The sequence below is a fragment of the Passer domesticus genome, chromosome 1, assembly GCF_036417665.1.
Source record: "Passer domesticus isolate bPasDom1 chromosome 1, bPasDom1.hap1, whole genome shotgun sequence".
Lineage (NCBI taxonomy): Eukaryota > Metazoa > Chordata > Aves > Passeriformes > Passeridae > Passer > Passer domesticus.
The window spans coordinates 46441654-46460546 of record NC_087474.1 but is presented as its reverse complement, the minus strand read 5'-3'; the positions used below and the strand labels follow the sequence as shown (position 1 = coordinate 46460546).

Here is an 18893-nt window from a genome sequence, read left to right as displayed (position 1 = left end):
GGTCTGAGGCAGAATTGGAGCCTCTTTGCTGCAATGCAATTCTCAGCACCATCCATGTGGGAAATGGCAACTCCAAATGTTCCACTTTAACACTTTGATCCACCCCTCCAACCCCCCTCCTTCATTCCAGTGCTCCCCATCCCTTCTCACATTATAAAATGTGCTTACTTATCTCCAGGGAGTTCCGTCATCTCCTTATGGCTCAGCTCCCTCATGTGTAAGTACGGATAACATTCAAGGGTTGTGGGTTCTTTTTAATGGAAATATTTTCAAAGTCAATTGCTAATTTGCCTTGCAAGACTGCTAAGTATTATCACACCATATTCCCTTTCCCTTGCTAGAAAGTTTGGAGCAAACAGCCTGAAATCTGTTCCCTTCAAAGGCTCCCAAACCACCACTGCTGTTCCTTGCCCCATGCATCCCTGCCACCTCTTGTACAGCATCAGTAGGGTGTAACACAGCCCTCAGCCATCACTGGCAAGTGGATTTCAGTACTGAATAAATGTCACATTTGTTACAGATCTGCAGGACCAATGCAGCTCTGAAGTTTTTTTGCAGCACTTAATTGCCAGGCTTGTGAAGCTGGATGTCCTGCCAGCAGTTTGAGAAGCAACTTAAGCACCAAGGTTCTCTGAAAGGAGGGAAAGATGGAAATCATTGATGCTGGAAACCAGGATGGAAATCTGGGGACCCATGAGTCAGAGTGGAAGTTGAGAGACACCTTGTCTAAGCAAAGAGAAAGGCAAAAGGAAACAGCTGGAACAATTCTTTTGTCTGGATTTGTTTGGGGAGATTTTTGTTATTTATTTATTTTGTTGGTCTGTTCAGTTTGGGGTTTTTTTAAGGGAATAGTCATTTAAAAGTGTCCTAATAACTTCTGTAAAATATTAAAACAAAATTAAGTTAGAGGGGTTTTTTTTTCAGTCTGAAATTTAAAATGAGTGTCTGAGATACAGAAGGGAGAATCTATTTTCGCTTTGATGAACAATTAGAGACTTCTCACAGTCTATATTAAATCCAGAAAAATCTGGATATTGAATTTTAAACCCTTTCATTTATATTGATTCCATTGCAGAAAGATGTCATCAGAATTACCTTTCAAGGCATATCCTTACGCTTCCCATTACAGTTCTCCAAATTAATTTTTTATGCTGCTTCTGAAATGTTTTGTATCTCCCCCTATCACACAGAGATAAGAGACACTTAAACATCTTTTTCTGAGGTGTATGGACAAGCAGGGTGAAGTACAGCATTACTTCACCTCTTTAGAAGAAGGAAGTGGAGAAACAGGCTGAAGTTGGAACTGCACTGGCCACAGCGTGAAGAAGGAAAGAGCAGGGGTAGAGAGCCCACAAATAGGGCTCTCATGAGTGAGCAGGGTCAGGTTGTATAGACATAGTTTTGAAAAGAAAATAGTCCTGGAAAAAATTCCTAAAAAAGTTGGTGGCAGGAGAAATGCAGATGGTGGCGCAGGAGGGGCTGGCACGAAGCCACAGTAGCTCTGCCATCCCCCAGGGTCAGAGTGGGATGGACCTTCTCACTGGATCTGTGCAATTCCACTTCACAGCTGCTCCAGTACAGCAGAGCTGGGCTCATGTTCAGGCCCTGTCCCAGGAGTGCTCTGAAAAGGACACTTGGAGGGTCTCACATTTATATTTTAGGGCCCAATTTCCATCCTGTGGCACATTCCAAGTAAGAGACCTGTCAGGCTGTTTTCTGCAGCTTACTGGCTTATTTCTGTCTTGTTTGAATTTTGTCCTGGTCTCTAGCACTCATCCATCAGGCTGCTTTTTTTAATCCAAGTCCTTCACATTCCATTTTATCTAAGGAATATATTCACTACCATATCATGCATCTCTGAGCCTAGAAAGTAAGTAAATTCTCTCCCACCCACCAAAAAATCCACAGGTGATCTGTAAGTCAACATCTTCTTCCTCTCCTCCTGGCAGTATTTTAAAGCTAAGCTGTCCTGTATTTTTCATCTTCCTATATAACTTTCAGCCAAGAAGCTTTTCCAGGCATGGGCAGGATATGTCACCAGAGGATCATGTGGAGAAGCCTCCAATGGCGATTCACTCCTCCATCTGTTGTCTGATCTCTGTCCTTCCCCATTTCCCAGTCTCTAGTGCACTCTCCAGCTCCCAGCACCCTTGGTCAGTAAAAGGAGCAATAGCTGTGCAGTTGAAGGAATCAAGGCTCCCCAAAGGAGGATGTGCAGGGGTACGGAGGTGCCCAGCCAGGCACGGATGAGTGGCCTTTGTGGGAGCCTGCTGAGAACTTCAGGCAGTAAGAATGGGGGCAGGTAAAGTGACCACACAGCTGCAAGGCAGCCTCTCGTGTCTATAGACAAGGAAATAAGGAGGTCTGAAGGAAGAGCTTCCCTGAAGGCCACTCCCTAAAATCTCGTGGGAAAGTGCTCTGAAAGTCTGGTGCTCCTTGTGTTTTCACGTGAAGTTTGAGCAATGTTGCAGTGCAGGCCTGTGAACATTCCATTTTTTTCCCTCTTTAAACGAGGCCTTTCACACAGCTGATAAGGAGAAATTTGGATATGCCTCAGACTGGGAACATCTCTTTGTGCAGGGTTATGAGACGGCCAGAAGGATGGGTCATCAAAGGGTCATCCAGCAACGTATTTCCTAAGTGTACACCTAACCTGTAGGTACTTCAGAGTAAATCCTTTTAGCTACTTCGATTTTACAAAGGAGCTTTTTTACCTACAGATATGGAGGTAAAAATTGCTTAAGGCTTAAAACCCTAAAGAACAGGTAAGCAGACAAGGGCTCTGTGTGTAATTGTGGTCTTGTCCTGCTCTGTGGAATGTGGGAAGCAACCCAGAATTGCTGAGTGGTGACAGTGAGAGCTGTGCAGTCTGCTGGCATGGCCCTCCAGTCACTCTGAGAGCAGCCTGCTCACAGAAACCTGCTGTTGCATCTCTTCTGGGGATGAAAAAAGCTGCTGCAGGCTGTTTCCCACAAGAGCTCTGATTCATAGTCAATGTGACTCCTCTCATGGGGAAGAATTTTACATTTGCTTAGGAAAAACAAAGAACATAAGCCTCCTATAAAGTTTTTCCCCTCTAGAAACTCTGTACAAAAGTGTTAAAGTCAGCAGCCAGGAAATGCCTGCATGACTTAGCCTTGCTTCCTGCAGCTAAGGAAAAGCTCAGAACCTAAATATGGGACATTTCCACCTAATTTCTGAGTGCTTAAATTTATGACCTGATGTGCTCCCAGTGAATAGCAGCTGCTGACCTGGGAGCTCTGCTTACCATCACAGCTGGCTCCTGCCCGTGGCCAGTGTGCTCCATCAAAACACCAGGTTTAAAACCAAAGATCAACTTGATGTCAGAAGGCACCATTTAGATGTCTAGGAAAACCTTGAAGTCCACTGGACTGACCCTTTTCTGTCATTTTCTAGGAACACTGAGCACTGATTTCCCTTAGGGTTTAAGAGTGCCAAGACCAAGGCTGATTAACTTGTAAATCCTGCCTGCTGCATCAGGATTATCAACCCACTGCTGCCACAACCTGGTTCTTGGAAGTTCATCTCCAGGACAGTTATTTCCTTGTGTTTGCTCCTCAGAGATTTTTATCAACTCTCCAAACCCTTCTATATCACACCTCCTTTTATAGATGGTTTGCAACACTGCAGTGCAACAACACTGCAAAACCAAGTGACCAAATGGACCTTTGTCAAGTTCCTTTAAAAAGCCCACGGGACAAAGCAGAGGCTTTCCCATGAAGCAAATGTGTCAGAGTCAATAGGGAAGGAGAATAATTTGGCTGAGAATAATTTAAAAGCTTTAATTGTGAGGAGCAAAGAGGCCAAATGCTAGACATGGCCCCCTCAGCCTTGGTGAGCTGGGTCCTGCTTTAAGCTTTTTCCAGAAGATGCTAAAAGGTAGAAACTCAAATATGTCCTTCCAGGAGCCACCTCTCCTGCCAGAAGGAGGAGTGAGCTCCCTGCAGAAGCCACCACAGTGAGGTCTCACCAGCCACAGCCACCACAGGGACCATGTGCTGTCCCCTGGCCAGGGGAGGTCTGAGGCTGGCACATGTCAGCAGGAGACAGGAGGCAGCACTTTGTTGTGAGGAAGTGGCCAAGGCTCCATCTGCAGTGGGCAGGGAAGAGCTTCACCATCCTTCACTTTGCACAGGTATAAATGTCCTTACAAAGAAATAAATCTGGACCAAATCAGTCACTGGTGATATTACTAATGAAGCAGGACCCTGCCTCACAAAATTTGGGCTTCTGAGAGGACCCCAAGATGTGTAAAATGTATCCACCCTTCTGTGAGAATTGTTCACTGCTTCTGTACCCTCTCCTTAGTTGCTGCCTTCCTTGGCACTGCCTGGGCACAAAGGCACTACCAGCTGGGCCAGAAGAGCTTACACCAGGAGCATCTTGAAATAAAACTGCTATTTAGGTTTGCTCCCACTGGGGCAGGAGGAACACAGCACCACTTCAGCTTCTGAACAACTATACCACAACAGATGTTCTTGGGAACTCCAAAATCCATCAGACTCAAAACCACCTCATCCTCTTCCAGGGTTGTCAAAAAAAAGCAGAATTTGAAAACTGGTGAGAGCACAGTGAGGCACTGCTGATTGCCAACATGAAGTAACCAGGCACATGCCTACACAAATGCTCCACGCAAGGCAGAATTCCATGTGTAGGTATCCAATTCCTCCATCTTCCTCCAGTCTTATCCCAATGCATCTTTTTATCTGCCAAGTAATCACCTTTCTAGAGCTCTCCATGAGCTGAGGAACCTCTGGGCTACAGACCAGCCTCATTAACTTCCCTACAGCTCACACATGGGTTATGAAGGGAGCTCAGCTCATTTCCCACATCAGCAGCCCCTGTGAACTCATGAGCCAAAGCAAGGGCCCCTGCAGCACCTGCGACTCCATCACCTGCTCAGGAGGCTGCGGGTGCTTCTCTAGGGTTTGGTGCCTCTGCACTTATTTACGCCCGCAGCAGAATAAATGGAATCTGGCCTTTCCAAGTTTTTTTTCTAGAGCTATGAAATAATTTCAGCCTCCAAACATATTTATAGCAGGCAAACACTAGCTGGTACAAAAAAGTGAGTGTGTTCTTGGGTATACTACTGCCTCTCACCTCATGTAATATTTATTTGACTAAGGCAACTCTGTTGCATCTTTGCCTGTATTTTGCAGTTATCCAGTGAGAGTTTCTTGGGGAATCTGGTGCTGCTCAAATTAAAAAAGGGCAGCAAAATTGTGCCTGATTGAAAAGGACAAAGTTGCAGCAAGGATTGAGAATGAAAGCTGGAGCCAAGGTCTTCAGCTAATTTCTTTAATGACCAGAAATAAGTGCCTGCACCTTCCATTTTCAACAGGGAATGTTGAGCAACTAAAGGTACATTTTTGGTCTGACGTTCTGAGTTCTTAGTCATTCACTTGACTTCTTGAAACATCATTGAAATCTCCCTCAGTCTGAGAGTCAACCCCACTTTTTTCTGGGTTTAGTTTTGCATACAGACAGAAAAGCTGTTCAACTGTGTGTGTTTGCATGGGAATTTATTTAGTTGTTGAGAAATTAGTTATTATTGAGTTGTTAGAAATGAGGTGATATCTCAGAAAATTACAGTAATAAAAATACTGCAAGAATATTTTACTGTTTCTCTCTAAAACCCTCAGTTACAACATCTCCTTTGGTGTGGCACTGCTGTCAAGACTAGTGAGCCATGCCAGAGAACTTTTCTTTCCTTTCAGCAGCAAAATGTGTGGTCATCTGCAGCCCAGAGCAGCAGGTGCTGGGTTAGGGGGCAGCTCAGCGCCTTTCACACTCAACCTATTTCTTTTGCAGGTGCTGAAGTGCTGACATGTTCCCCTTCTAGGGCACTGGTTATTAATTGCTGCATGAAAAATCTCACCTGGGTGGCAAATTCAACCCTCCATTCCTGGCGCTGCCGGGGCAGGGCGCTGCCTGAAGTGCCCCCACCCAGGACATGCACAGAACCCAACCCTCCTTGGAAGCAGCCCCCATCCCTGCCACAGGCACGATGACCACACGCTGTATTTGTGCTTGCTGTGGTGAGTGAACCAGGCTTATGCAGCAGCGAGGCTCAGGCAAGGGATGCATAATTGCCTGGTGTGCCACAGGGAGAAACTGAAACACCCTAAAAAAGTCAATGGACTTTTGGAGGTCAGTGCATCATGTGGGCACCCCCTGCAGGCATCACCTGAATATGGGCTCATCTGTAGACCTCCAGGATGCATGGCCTGCAGAACACCAACTCCTAGACAAAGACCCATGGCTACATCTCACTGATGCCAGCTGCAGGCCCAGAGGACACAGGCTGCTCCTGTGAGATGCCCAACAGGGAGCAAGGCAAAGAGCACTGGAGAAGTGGGCCTGGCTATGCAGAGGGACAAGTTGTGCTTTGCTAGCTCCTGAAAACTATTGAGCAGGAAGAAAACCCAACACTGAATGTTGCACCAAACAAAAATACAAAGTCAAGCTCCAGGAAGCTCTTCTGGGCCAAAATTACCTTGCTAGGAGCATAAGGAAGAAGGAAAGAAAGGATGAGGGTGTGCCAATGTGGGGCTGTGGAGGAACAGTGTCTCTCCAGGCTGGGGCAGAGGCACCACTCAGGTCTCATTGCAGGTCACATAGGGGTCACCTAGGGACCAGCTCCAGCAGCTTTTGCAGGTGTAGAATGGAATTTGAGACTTGCCAAGAATGTCCACCTTGTCCCTCATTTTGTCCCTCTCTTATTACCTCATTTACAAGCAGGTAAAGGACATCTGCCTGTCCCCCTCCCAGCAAAACCCCGTTCAGTTGCATTTTAGCAAAGAGCTTTTCCAGTATTAAAAGTACACTTTATTTTCTGTACAATTCTCATCCAAATCTCCAGGTGTGGAAATGTCCACTGTGTCCCTGGATAAAGTTGCAGATCATTCTGCTGCCATGAAGCTCCGTCCAGAACTGTCCAGGAGGGGCACAAAGCCAGGACCACCAAAATCAAGTGCTGATGCTTTCTAGGTGCAGGGAGGAGAGCAGGAAGGAGAGGGAGGGGAAGGCAGTCCTGCTCTGCCATGGAGTCGTGAGTGACTTCCCTGGGTGGCAGGAGAGGCACCCTCAAGTTCACGTCATCGTTCGTGCTTAGCGTAGGAGTCGTTGCGTTCAACCGTCACCCCGTTCCCATTCCGCGTCACCTCCTTCCTGTTCCAGTCCTTTTCCAGGTAAAACTCAGCGAGCACGGGGCAGTGCTCTGAAGCCACCCCACCCCAGGACCAGTTATCGGGGATCCATGGGTTTGTGAGCCCTTCTCGCACGACGGCCCAGTGGCCTGCATCAAAGAGAGTCACAGGGAAAACGTTAGGAGACACTGCCCAAAGCAAGGCTAACCTAACTGAAGTTACACAACTTCACTCAAGCAACTCTACCTGTGAAAACCTTTTTCAAGCTCCGACTGATCCAGATGTTATCCAGCGACTTGGACCCTTGTGGATTCTTTGTGCTGATGTTGGTGAAGGTGCTGGAAGGGACCAGGTGGTGAAACTTCTCCTTCCTCAGGATGTCATGGTCACTGCTGTCTGGGGCCTGGTTAAAATCTCCAAGGATTATTACATCTTTTTCTCCTAGAAAACAAAAAAATTAGAAAAAGATGTGAGGAATGGACATCCATCGCTCAAGTACAATTAATGGAAAGAGGAAAAATACAAATAGTGAATAAACAAAATGATTGTATTCTGAACTCCTGAAAGGAATGCTGTTTAAAGCCCTTTTCACTTACTGTTGACTCATGGTCATTCTCTTCATGACAATAAAATCAGCCAGTACAAATTTGATGCTCGTTTTTAAATATAATCTCATTTATTATAGGGTCATAGAATCATAGAAAATGCTGAGTTGGAAGGGCCTCATAAAGGTCATCGAGGCCAACTCCTGGTCCTGCACAGGACACCCCAAGTCACACCATGTGCCTGAGAGCATTGTCCAAACACTTCTTGAACTCAAGCAGGCTTTGGGCTGTGATCACTTCTCTGGCAGCCTGTCCTCAGCCACTCTCTGGGTGAGGAACTTCTTCCTAATACCCAGCCTAAACCTCCTCTGAACCCAGCTTCAGGCCATTCCCTCAGGTCCTGTCCCTGGGCACAAAAGTGAAGAGTGCACAGGAACATGTGCCCCTCCTCTTCCCTTCCTGAGGATGTTCAAGATCACAATGAGATCTTCCCTCAGTCTCCTCTCCTCCAGGCTGAAGAGACCAAGTGACCTCAGCTGCTCTTCATTAAACTTCCCCTTAAGGCCCTTCACCATCCTCATGGCATTCCTCTGGACACTCTCTAACAGCTTAATGTCTTTTTAATATTGTGACACCCCAAACTGCCCCCAGAATTCCAAGTGAGGCCACCCCAGAGCAGAGCAGGACAATCCCCTCCCTTGCCCAGCTGGCCATGCTGTGCCTGATGCTCCCCAGGTTTGCCCTCCTGGCTGCCAGGGCACTGCTGACTCATGTTCAATTTCCCATCAACCAGGATCCCCAGGTCTTTTTTCCACAGTGCTGCACTTCAGCCTCTCATTCCCCATTCTGTGCACACAACCAGGATTGCCCCATCCCAGGTGCAGAATCTGAAACTTGTTGATCTTCATATGGTTGGTGATTTTCCACCTCTCTAGTTTGTTGAGGTCTCTCTGCACGACCTGTCTGCCCTCAAGGGAGCTGACAGCTCCTCACAATGTAGTGTTTTCAAATTTAGTACTCCTTCAAGTCCCATGTCCATTACTGAAGATGCTGAAGAGAATTGGGCCAAGGATGGAGCCCTGTGGAACCCCACTAGTGACCGGATGCCAGCCTGATGTCACCCCATTCACTGTAATTTTTTGTGCCTGATCTGTGGCCTGGCTGCTTACCCATCATGTAACACAGTTATCCAGCTGTGTGCTGGATATTTTGTCTACAAGGATACTGTGAGAGACAGGCTTTACTGAAACCCAAAGATTAGCATCTTTTCCTTGCTACTCCCTGTTACTGATAAACTCAAAAGACAAGCAGTTTTAGTCTCAGGTTTTTAAAAATCTGTACCTTTTTGTTTTGTTTTTCTGCAAGAAATATCTTCTGTCTTTAACTTATGCAGACATTTTTTTAAAATAGGTTTTCTTTAAGAGTCAAGGACACTTTTGTGAGGCACCCAGGAAGATGCAGTCTTATGCTGGTATACACCACAGTGCCAAAAGTGCAGTGCTCATTCTAAATTCTGCATTAAAAAAATCCCAAGGAAGAGGACCAAGGAGCAGTCTGCAAGCCTGAAGGCAGAAGATGAGTTGAGAAACCACACAGACACTCCCTGACCACACCAACTTTCTTTTGCCTGGCTGACTGAAGGAATATTGCTCAACTTGGAACAGAAAATTACTTCAGTTACATTTTGTTTCCAACCCTAAGGAGTGAGAATAGAAACTCCAGACTCTAATCTCATATCCACAATGTGTGTTCTCCTAGCCCCACAGATGTGGATGCAGACATCCCACCTGTGCCCTGGGATAAGAGGACAAAGCACACGCCTCCATGCCCATCTCAAACCACTGCCAGAAATGTCTGACAAGACAACTGAAGAAGAATGCTGAGACCTGACCAGAGACACTTCCATGTCACTGCTTGCCACTGGAGAAGGATACTGATGGAGGCACAAATGCGCAAAAAAAAATATCCCAAAGCTGACTTCAGAGGAGAGATCTATAAATAGCCTATAAACATTTTCTTTCCTGGGATTGAAGTGTGAGAGGGGATGGGGTGGACAGACTTTCTCTACCATACTCAGTGCTCTGGATAAACCTCCTCATTTTTTGCTGTTGCTGTAGAAGTCGCTATCCAGGAGAGGGAGCACAAGCTCAACAAAATCTATTCCACTCCTGTCTTGCAGTGCAGGAAAGATGAATTGGGAAAAGGCAAGAAGACAGCAAGCGAGATTGAAGGCATATTACTTACAAATACTTCAAAACATGGTGCTTGCTAAGGTGCAGAGCGGCAATGAATAGTTAGTGAAATTATTGGTGGTTTCCCTTTGTAGACTACCCTTTGTGACTATAAATCATATTGCAAATAACATGAAGTTTAAATATTATTCTATAAAGCATTCATTACAGCAGTCTTCACACCTTTGAAGGAAAAAAAAAACCCACCTGAATCTGAACCTGAGTTATTTTAAGCTCCATCAGAACCCAAAATAAAAATCAGTCCTTGTTTAATGGGATGACCGTGCCTGCTGTGAGCTGGTAGTTGTGCATGCATCTCGTGACAAAGAGCTCTTGCAAGATTTCTTGCTTGGCAGGACCAGGAAGCCTGAAATGTAACTTTGGTCCTTCAGAGCTAACACTTGCTTAATGGCCCAGACAGCACTTGGCTCCTTCCATGCTTTCATCTCCAACCTAGATGGGAAAAGGCCATTACAGAAACCTCTGGAGCACATCCTTGGTATTTAAAAATGATAGACAGGCTGGGATCTTAAAAGCAGTATCTTGATTATACACAAAATCTGTTCTATTCTATCCTAAACTACTCATGCTTTTTTTTAGCAAATCTTCAAGACTACCTCCCTTACATGAAAAATCTATGAAAAAACACCACTGTACTTACAAGTGAAAATTTTAACTGATGGAAAATTTTAACCTTTCCATTCTAGAGGGGTTAGAAATAGCAGAGGATAAAAGACCCAGCACTTGGATGCATGCTTGGAAGGAGGTAAGAAATCAGCCTGCAGCTGATTGCCCAGGGAGGGAATCACTATATTTGTTGCCCATTGAAAATTTGGGTGCAGAATACTTAAGCATAAAATCATCAGAAGTGTTAAGTTGACAGACAGAATAGGCTGGAGCATGTTAAAGGAGCTGAAACCCCATTTGCCATTGGGGAGACAAAGGAGTGCTTTTGGTTCCCCTCTGAGAGGAGCTTCTGGGGCTCCTCAGACTGCAGTAGGGTGGGGAATACATCAGGCAGCCCTGTGCTAAGCAAGGAAGAGCAAGCAACCAGTTTTCTAGACAACCACCAACTTCATTTCCCCTTTGTCCTGGCTCACTCTCAGCTCTGCTCCTACCTCTGCCAGCTCCTGCAACAACATCATGGATGCCAGCGCTGCAGTTTTGTGTCTTGTCTGCTTCCCAAGATCCTGACAGACATCCAGCCATGAGAGGGAAGGAAGTGAACCCGCCTGGATCCTCCTGAGTGTGTGACTCTGTCTAACTGGACACTCCCGGGTCTCTCAGCAGAGGCAGGGAGCAGAGCTGCCCACAGCAGCTGCAGCTCTCAGGGGTCTCATGGATGAGCCCCAATGGCTCTCAGCCCAACTTAGCAAAAGTTCTGGAAGAAATCACGCCCTTGCTCATAATGAGGGATGATAACTGATCAAAACCTGCAATCATGATGCCCACAGTTACAATCAGACAGAGAGAAAAATAGAAAATTAAGACAATGCTACTGGTGCTGTGCTGTGATTTTCCTCTTTTGGAGGAAATGAGTTTAAGATTGGCAGGGCTTGATTCTGCTCCTCAGGAGCCAGAGGCTCCTTGGCCGATGCAATCTGGTCCTCCTCCTCCTCCAACAGTCAGAGCAGCAGGAGCTCTTTTAACAACCAATCTTTTGCTGCAAAGGTCCCTGACACAGACTGTACTGTCCACAAGGACCCAGAGCCTCCATCTGTTGGGACATGGTGGCATAAAGCCCACAGCAGCCAGGCACGTGTCCTGCTCATGACCTCTCAGTGGTGCTCTCACACACATTCACACCCTCTGGGCCCAAAGCAACTGTGCCCTTGTCAATGGAGAACTCCTCAGGTGAAAAAAATAAGTCTGGTCTGTTTGCAAAGGCATCTTCAAATTCACTAAAGCACCAACAAATTTTGGCACTGGCTGCGGTGGCTCTTGGCCAGCAAAGCAAAGCAGAAGCTTAACTCAGCCCTCTGCTGCAGTGGCTGAGCTCTGGTGTGCCAAGGCAATCAGCTGAGGGACTGACAGTGCCTGCAGAAGGTCTGCAGTGTTGAAATCTGCCTCTCTGCAGGAACTGGGAAACCCTCCTTTGCTTCATGGCAGGGCAAGGGGACATATGTGGGACACACTCCCTGATTTTACCATGCCCTGGATGATTTCCCTCATGAATTAAACAGACTCTTAATTGCTCAAATCCTTCCTGGACAGAGTGACACATATATGATGAGATGGATGTGTTGTTACATTGGCTGCTAAGAAGTCTTGTCAGAAGTCTTGTAAGCCCAGTGCCTGATGCATGGGAAACCCATGGAATACAGCCAAGCCACATGGGAGAAGATATCACAGAATCACAGCATGGTTTGTATTGGAAGGGACCTTTTAAGATCATCTAGTTTGAACTCCCTGCCATGGGCAGGGACACATCCTACTAGACCAGGTTATTCAAAGCCCCATCCAACTTGGCCTTGAATACTGCAAAGGAGGAGCATCCACAGCTGCTCTGGGCAACTTGTGCTTCAGCACCCTCACAATCAAGAATTTCTTCCTAACATCTCATCTAAAACGACCCTCTTTCAGTTTAAGGCCATTCCCCCTTGCTCCATCACTACATGTCCTCATAAAAAGTCCCTCTTCAGCTCTCTCGTGGGCCCCTTTCAGGTACTGGAAGACTGCTGTAAGATATTCCCTAAATCTTCTCTTCTTCAGACTGAACAACCCCAGATACCTCAGCCTTTCTTCACAGGAGAGGTGTTCTAGCCCTCTGATCATCTTCATGGCCCTCCTGTGCACTTGATCCCACAGGTCCATGTCCTTCCTACACTGGGGATGCCAGAGCTGGATGCAGCACTGCAGGTGGGGTCACAGGGGAGCAGATTAGAGAGACAGAACCCCCTCCCTCACCCTGCTGGCCACGCTGCTTTGATGCAGCCAGGGATGAGGCTGACTTTCTGGGCTGCAAGTGCACATGGCTGGGTCATGTCTAGCTACTCATTCACCAGCACTTGCAAGCTCTTCTCCTCAGGACTCTCTCAATCCACCCAGCACCCTGGTCCCTGGGTCCAGTCACTCCCAGGACTTCCTGGGAATAGAATAACCTCTGTGTGCTGCCCACGGTCACCACACTGGAGATTAACTGGTGGGGCTTTGAGAGAACACAGAAGAGCTGCTGCAGAGAGTTAGCTGTGAGCAGCTAAGAGCCACTGCATCTCTCCAGTACTGATGAAAGGAAAAAAAGAGGGAAAAAGGAACCAGGACCCACCAATCAAATGGGAGAAATATGGGGATACTATGCCCTGCGTTAAGGGAGGCTGTACATAGTAAACAATGTTCCTCAAATGCTCACCTGCCTCTTAGTAAGAATAAAAGATAATAGAGCAGGCATCTGTTAGCAAAATGGGAACAGAAATTCACATTTACTGCAGTGCACACAGACAAACCAGTCCTTACTGCCCATATTTTGTGGACTAATTTGGAAGAAACTGAAGGATGGTGGTAATTTTAAGCATGAAATTCATTTTGGCAGGGTAATTCAGTACTTCAAAGTCACATGTGTGCACTACCATTTCCTTAGGAGACCACACCTGCATCCCACAAGTTTGGAGGAATCTGAATTTCTTCTTTTGTGAAAGACTAAGCCAAGAACAAGCATGCTCCAGTAATGTGCCTGTCATATGAAAATTAAAACATGAAATAAAGAGAACACCAACAGTCTAAATTTAGATGCAGTAGAAGTGCAGCTCAGTTGACTTCAGAAGAGCTACACATTTATCCCATGTTTCAGTTCAGCCTTTGGGGATTAAACAAATGATCTTTTTGTTTGCCTTCATCCTTTCCAATTTTAAAGTACGTGGACAAATACTTAAATCAGTAGCACTCAAAATAGCTCTGACTGGCTTCTGCAGCTCAAAAGGAACTACAATAGAACACACAGAAAAACACTCTTGAGTTATACAAGAGGGACATTAACACTTCCAAGTGACCAAACTTGCTGAGCCGGGCCAAGTTGAAAATCATCACACGAATAACCTTGCAACCCTTTCACATCTTTCTTAAGCAGTAAACAAAGGGCTAGACTTTTTGTGTTCCAGTTAGAAGATCAGGAACATTTACAATGTAAACTGCTTTGTTCTGCTTCGCAGGAAGTTAAACATAATTTGCAAGCTTCAAAGTAAAAAGCAAATTCACAGAAATGAAGTAAAGAAATCCAGCTGCCTATTTCAGTCCCTTCATTTCAAGCTCAGGGTCTACATTCTGGTGTCATTTCATCCTGATGTAAAGCCAGAGCAACTTATTTGAAATCAACAAAATCATTCTACATATTCCATTCAAGTACTAAAGCAGGATTTGGTCTCTTTTCTCATTAGCAGCCATCTGCAAATTTGCCTTGGGTTTTCCAAAGAGCTTCCAATTATCCAAAAATTAAATATATAGAACTTATTTTTCTTGGAAGGAAAAAAAAATTAAGCTTTGCTCTGATAACAGGTAGGTGTCATTTCCACAAAGCACTTAAAATAGGGTCTCAATTCTAGTGACTTTTCTTTCCTTTGGCAGAACTTGCTGTTACAGTAGCACAAAACCAGAAGGAACTTAATTTGAAAAAATGGAGTCAAAGCCAGTAGGATCACCTGTGCTGTTTGTGTTAACTAGGAAAGACTAAGACAATGAGCAAGGGAAAAGCACATATGTCACACTATGCATCACACAAATATGGACAAAGAATATTGTGAGGCTGACAAGGGTATTTCTGAAATGCTCACTGAGACAAGTTCACTCTTTTAAAAATTCCTTTGAATTAGATAGCGTGCACGTGACAGCTGACAGGAAAAATCCCCGCCTTACCTTTCAGAGTCTCCTGCAAACTCTGTGCACAGGCTGCCAGTTTGTGGCTGTCGTGGTTCTTCCCGGTGTTCTCTCCTGCGGAGGGCGGCAGGGCCAGGTGAAGGTTAACCACGGTCAGATCATTCATTCCAACCTGGAATGGGGGGCAAGGAGGAAAAATCAATGCCGTGCACCTGGGGAATGGAAGGTCACAGTGCAAAACCGCGTGCCAGCTCCCAGTACTTTCAGTAAATCTGGGGCAGTAGGACTCACACTGCTGTGTCTGTGGTGTGTCTTGGTGTGTCTCAGTGTGGGGAGGAAGAGGAGGGAGGCATTTGCATTTTGCAGCTTTGTTTGCAGTAACCTCATACCCTCTCAGTTCTGGGGAAACTGGTTTGCATTAGCAAACAGCTTCCTTTCACCACTGTGGTGAAAAAGTCAGCAGAAAAGAAGTCAGCTGCTTATGAAAATCAGTTTATGCAAAACCAGTTGTTAATAAGCTACAAATAATGTCATGGTCATTACAGAGGCTAATTACTACTGTCTTGTGATTAGCCCCAGCTTGTCACAGAGAATAACCAAGAAACTTAATGTACCTTGAAAGGAGTTGTTGGCTCCCTGCAATCTCCTGTTTACCTTCTGAGAATTACTTTGACCTATTTGTATGATCAATTAATTACTAATAATTTATTAATAATTATTCAATTAATTATGCTTCTCACAAAGCATTACCAGAGATGTCAAGTTCCCTAAACTGGACTCTTTCACCACTTCCTGTGTGGAGATGGGCTCTCTCTGCCCATATGTTTGCTCCAGCATATGCCCCAGAACTGGTTCCAGAAGTGATGATGTTCTTTTAGATAGGATTAGCCCTAGTGAAAAAGCTTTAAAATGGAAACTCTGAAGTGTGACAGCAATATAACATAGGCCAGCCCAAGTCTTACTGGAGCACTGTGCCTTATACACACACGTACTCACACATATATATATATATGTGTGTGTGTGTGTGTCTGTATGTGTGTGTATATAGATGTATATATATATATAAAAATTAATCTCCATTCTCCCTGCACTCATCCCTCTTTGTGGCACTGACAAGAATCCCAGCCCTGTGGCCTGGCTGCTATTCAGGATCCATTGACCCTCAGGTTCTCAAATACTCTTTTGCAGCAGGGTTTGCTCTCACAGGAGCAAGGGAAAGGACTGACTGTAGTGAACTACCACATGTATTAAGGTGCATTAAGCACCTATCCATAATCAAGCCATGGGACAGTGATAAGAAGGCTCATGCAAATTTTTATCTGTGAGAAGGCTGTGTCTATTTTCATCGTAGCCAAATTCTTTTAGTAAATGATCTGCAAGGTTGGACTGGCACTGTGGCCGTTACCTTGAAATGTGCAAGATAAGGATGAGGATATGAGTGCCTCCCGTTGCCATTAGTCTGTGCAGTCTCCTGAGACAAGGCATCTTTCAGCTCAATGCCAGCTGTTGTATCCCAGAGGAAGCCAGAATATTCAACTCCCTAAAAAGGAAAAAGAGAAATGCCAGTCACAAGATGGTAAAAACAAAACATTCTGCCCAAATGTAGCCCCATATCTATCTATCTATCTATCTATCTATCTATCTATCTATCTATCTATCTATCCATCCATCCATCCATCCATCTATCCATCCATCTCTACATCTATATTTATATATCTATATCTAGGCTTGGTGCCTGCTGAGGGCAGGAAGCCCAACTGGCTGTGCCCAAGCATAAAGGAGAAAAAACTTCCTGGGCTATCAGTGGAAGATACAGAGGACAAATAGGCTTCTTCAGTTTACTCTTTCCAAAACTCCCACCAGATGTGGGAGGAATGCTTCCTGGGAAGCTCCACTGACTTCACTGAAGAGTGAGTGTGCCAAGCTGAAACACTCATCACTCTGTTACTCACAGCCCCTCACACCTGCACACTGGCTATTGCACACCCAGCTAATTCCAGCACTGCTCCAGTAAAGCCAAGGATTTAATAGTCTGTTTTACCTTCTACAGGCAGAGCATGGTCAGGACCACTGCAGGGCTGAAGGATGCTGCCCCTCGTGTGTGTGTTTGGGCTGATGCATCCCCATTTCCTCCTGCTCCAGGCAAGGCACTGGACACCTCTGAGCGTGGTCAGTTTGTCACCCACATGATTAATTGTCTAGGCATGAGTTTGGTGCCCTGAGATCTCACTGGGTGACTGCTAGGGCTTGCAGCAGATGATGCTGTGCACAGTTGTTCCTTCTCCCCAGGCTCCACACCATCTCAGCCTTTTTTCACCTGAAAGCTATAAATATCCTGGCCCCTTCAGTCTCTTAGTGTGAAATCTGGTCTAGACCTCTCAGCCCTGCCAATTTCTCTGTCTCTTCCAGCTTTTATGTTTCATGCTTAGCTCTCTTCTCCTTTCAGCTCTGCTTTATGATCCTGAATGGGATTTTTTTTTTTATCACTTCGTGACATGGAATTGGCATTTTCAGAAAGCTGTCTACGCTGGTCACACCAGCAGCAGTATCTAATTCAAACACTGTCAGCCTCTTCTCCCATCACCCAGACACCATTTCCCTTGGCACCATTCAAACCCACTTCCCTTAGCAAATCACAATTAAATCTACTGCAAGGAAGAGTTTTCTCCATTTCAGCTGCAATAAAAAACTGTTAACTGCTCCACTGACTTCCCAAGAGCCCTGAAAGGATTAAGGCTGGTTCAGACTCTTTGGTAGCTCCTTTGATAAGTCACCTTTAAAATACTGACAAAATTATTCCACCAGTAAGAAGCCTAAGGTCTAAAAAGATACAGGAAAAGATGTGAAATAATAAAACTGCTGTCAACAGCTGTTGGCTATTTCCAGGCTCCAGACTTCATATCAACAAGGCAGTCAAAAGTAATTGCCTGGTTGAAATGCTCAGACTGTGTGGAAGCACAAGGCAGAAGCACCATCCACCATTTTGTGTTATTTAGCCCTACACGGTGCCCAAACCTGATGGACTAACTAGTCCCAGAAAAAGAAGAGACTTTTTGGCTTACTGAAGGGTTCTACAGCTCAGCCAGATTCCTGTTAAAGCAGCTAAAAGGAAGAGTCAAGTAGATAAAATTTCTATTCTTAGTTTGGCTGCACATTTCTCCCATAATTTTGGGAACTGTTCATCCTTATATCCCTGTCTGTAAAACAAGGTGGATTATAATTTTTTATTTAGTCACCCTGTAGTCAAAGCTGCCATTGTTATCTTTGGAAGTACAGCTCAAGAAAGAACTGACTAAAGACTCTGAATTTAACATAGAAATTCTGAGATATTTATTAATAATTCTTGGTAAAAAAAAAGAAAAAGTGGAGGGAACAACTTTGACAACTTTGCACAACTATTTATATTCAGTGTTTTAATGATCTGGCCTAACAGGAGATCCCAAAGGAAAACTCCAGCCACGAATAAAGCTGTCCTGAAGGGCATTTACATTCTGCACTGCAATTAAGTGTGAATTGTATTAAACTTTAGACACATTCAGACACTCTGTATCTTTCCAGACCCTTCTTGAGTCTAGCTGGGGTACAATCCTTGTGCAGCTCAAGGTTTTTGGTTTGTTTGGGTTTATTTTCTCCTCATTCTTGAGTTTTTCTCAGAAGGGCAATAAAAGGAGGTGCACATACAAAAACATGAGTCCAAAACCACTGAACGCTGATGCAACCTGGTTTGGAAAAGCCAAAATAAAGAAATGTGGACTCTAAGCAGCTTGGCTATAAGACACAGCTGCAGCCATGTATTTAGTAACAACAGGGCTCAGAATAGATCATTATGGATCAATAAATTGCTGAAGACTTGACAGGTCTTGGATTCTGCTTCTACCCACAACAACATCCACACTGCAATAACTGCACCATGAGAATGACCCTGCTCAGCAACAACAGTCTCCAGCTCAAGGAGGGCACTGCTCTGAAAACTCATTAGCACCCTTAAAGGTGAAAAAGAGAGATTTCCCTTGGGAGAAACTGCTTTTGGGCACTGTTAATGATGTCCAGTGCAGCTACACTTTGAATATTATCAAGGGTAGGCAGGTGCAGCTGTCACCACCTTAATAAATCAGTACCTCCCTGCAGTACATATTTAAACA

The 18893-nt window shown here is 45.1% G+C and overlaps 1 protein-coding gene across 1 annotated transcript in view; it reads right to left on the bottom strand.

The window, feature by feature from the left end:
- Window positions 1-6826: 6826 nt before the first annotated feature.
- The window catches only part of EEPD1 (endonuclease/exonuclease/phosphatase family domain containing 1), a 62045-nt gene continuing 49978 nt past the window's right edge, over window positions 6827-18893 (bottom strand). Inside the window, exons 4-7 of the mRNA XM_064418181.1 lie at window positions 16157-16291; window positions 14791-14923; window positions 7416-7610; window positions 6827-7318 (exon numbers count right to left, since the gene is read on the bottom strand). Coding sequence (XP_064274251.1) covers window positions 7119-7318; window positions 7416-7610; window positions 14791-14923; window positions 16157-16291 — 663 coding nt within the window. The 3' untranslated portion in view covers window positions 6827-7118. The remainder of the gene's footprint in view (window positions 7319-7415; window positions 7611-14790; window positions 14924-16156; window positions 16292-18893) is intronic.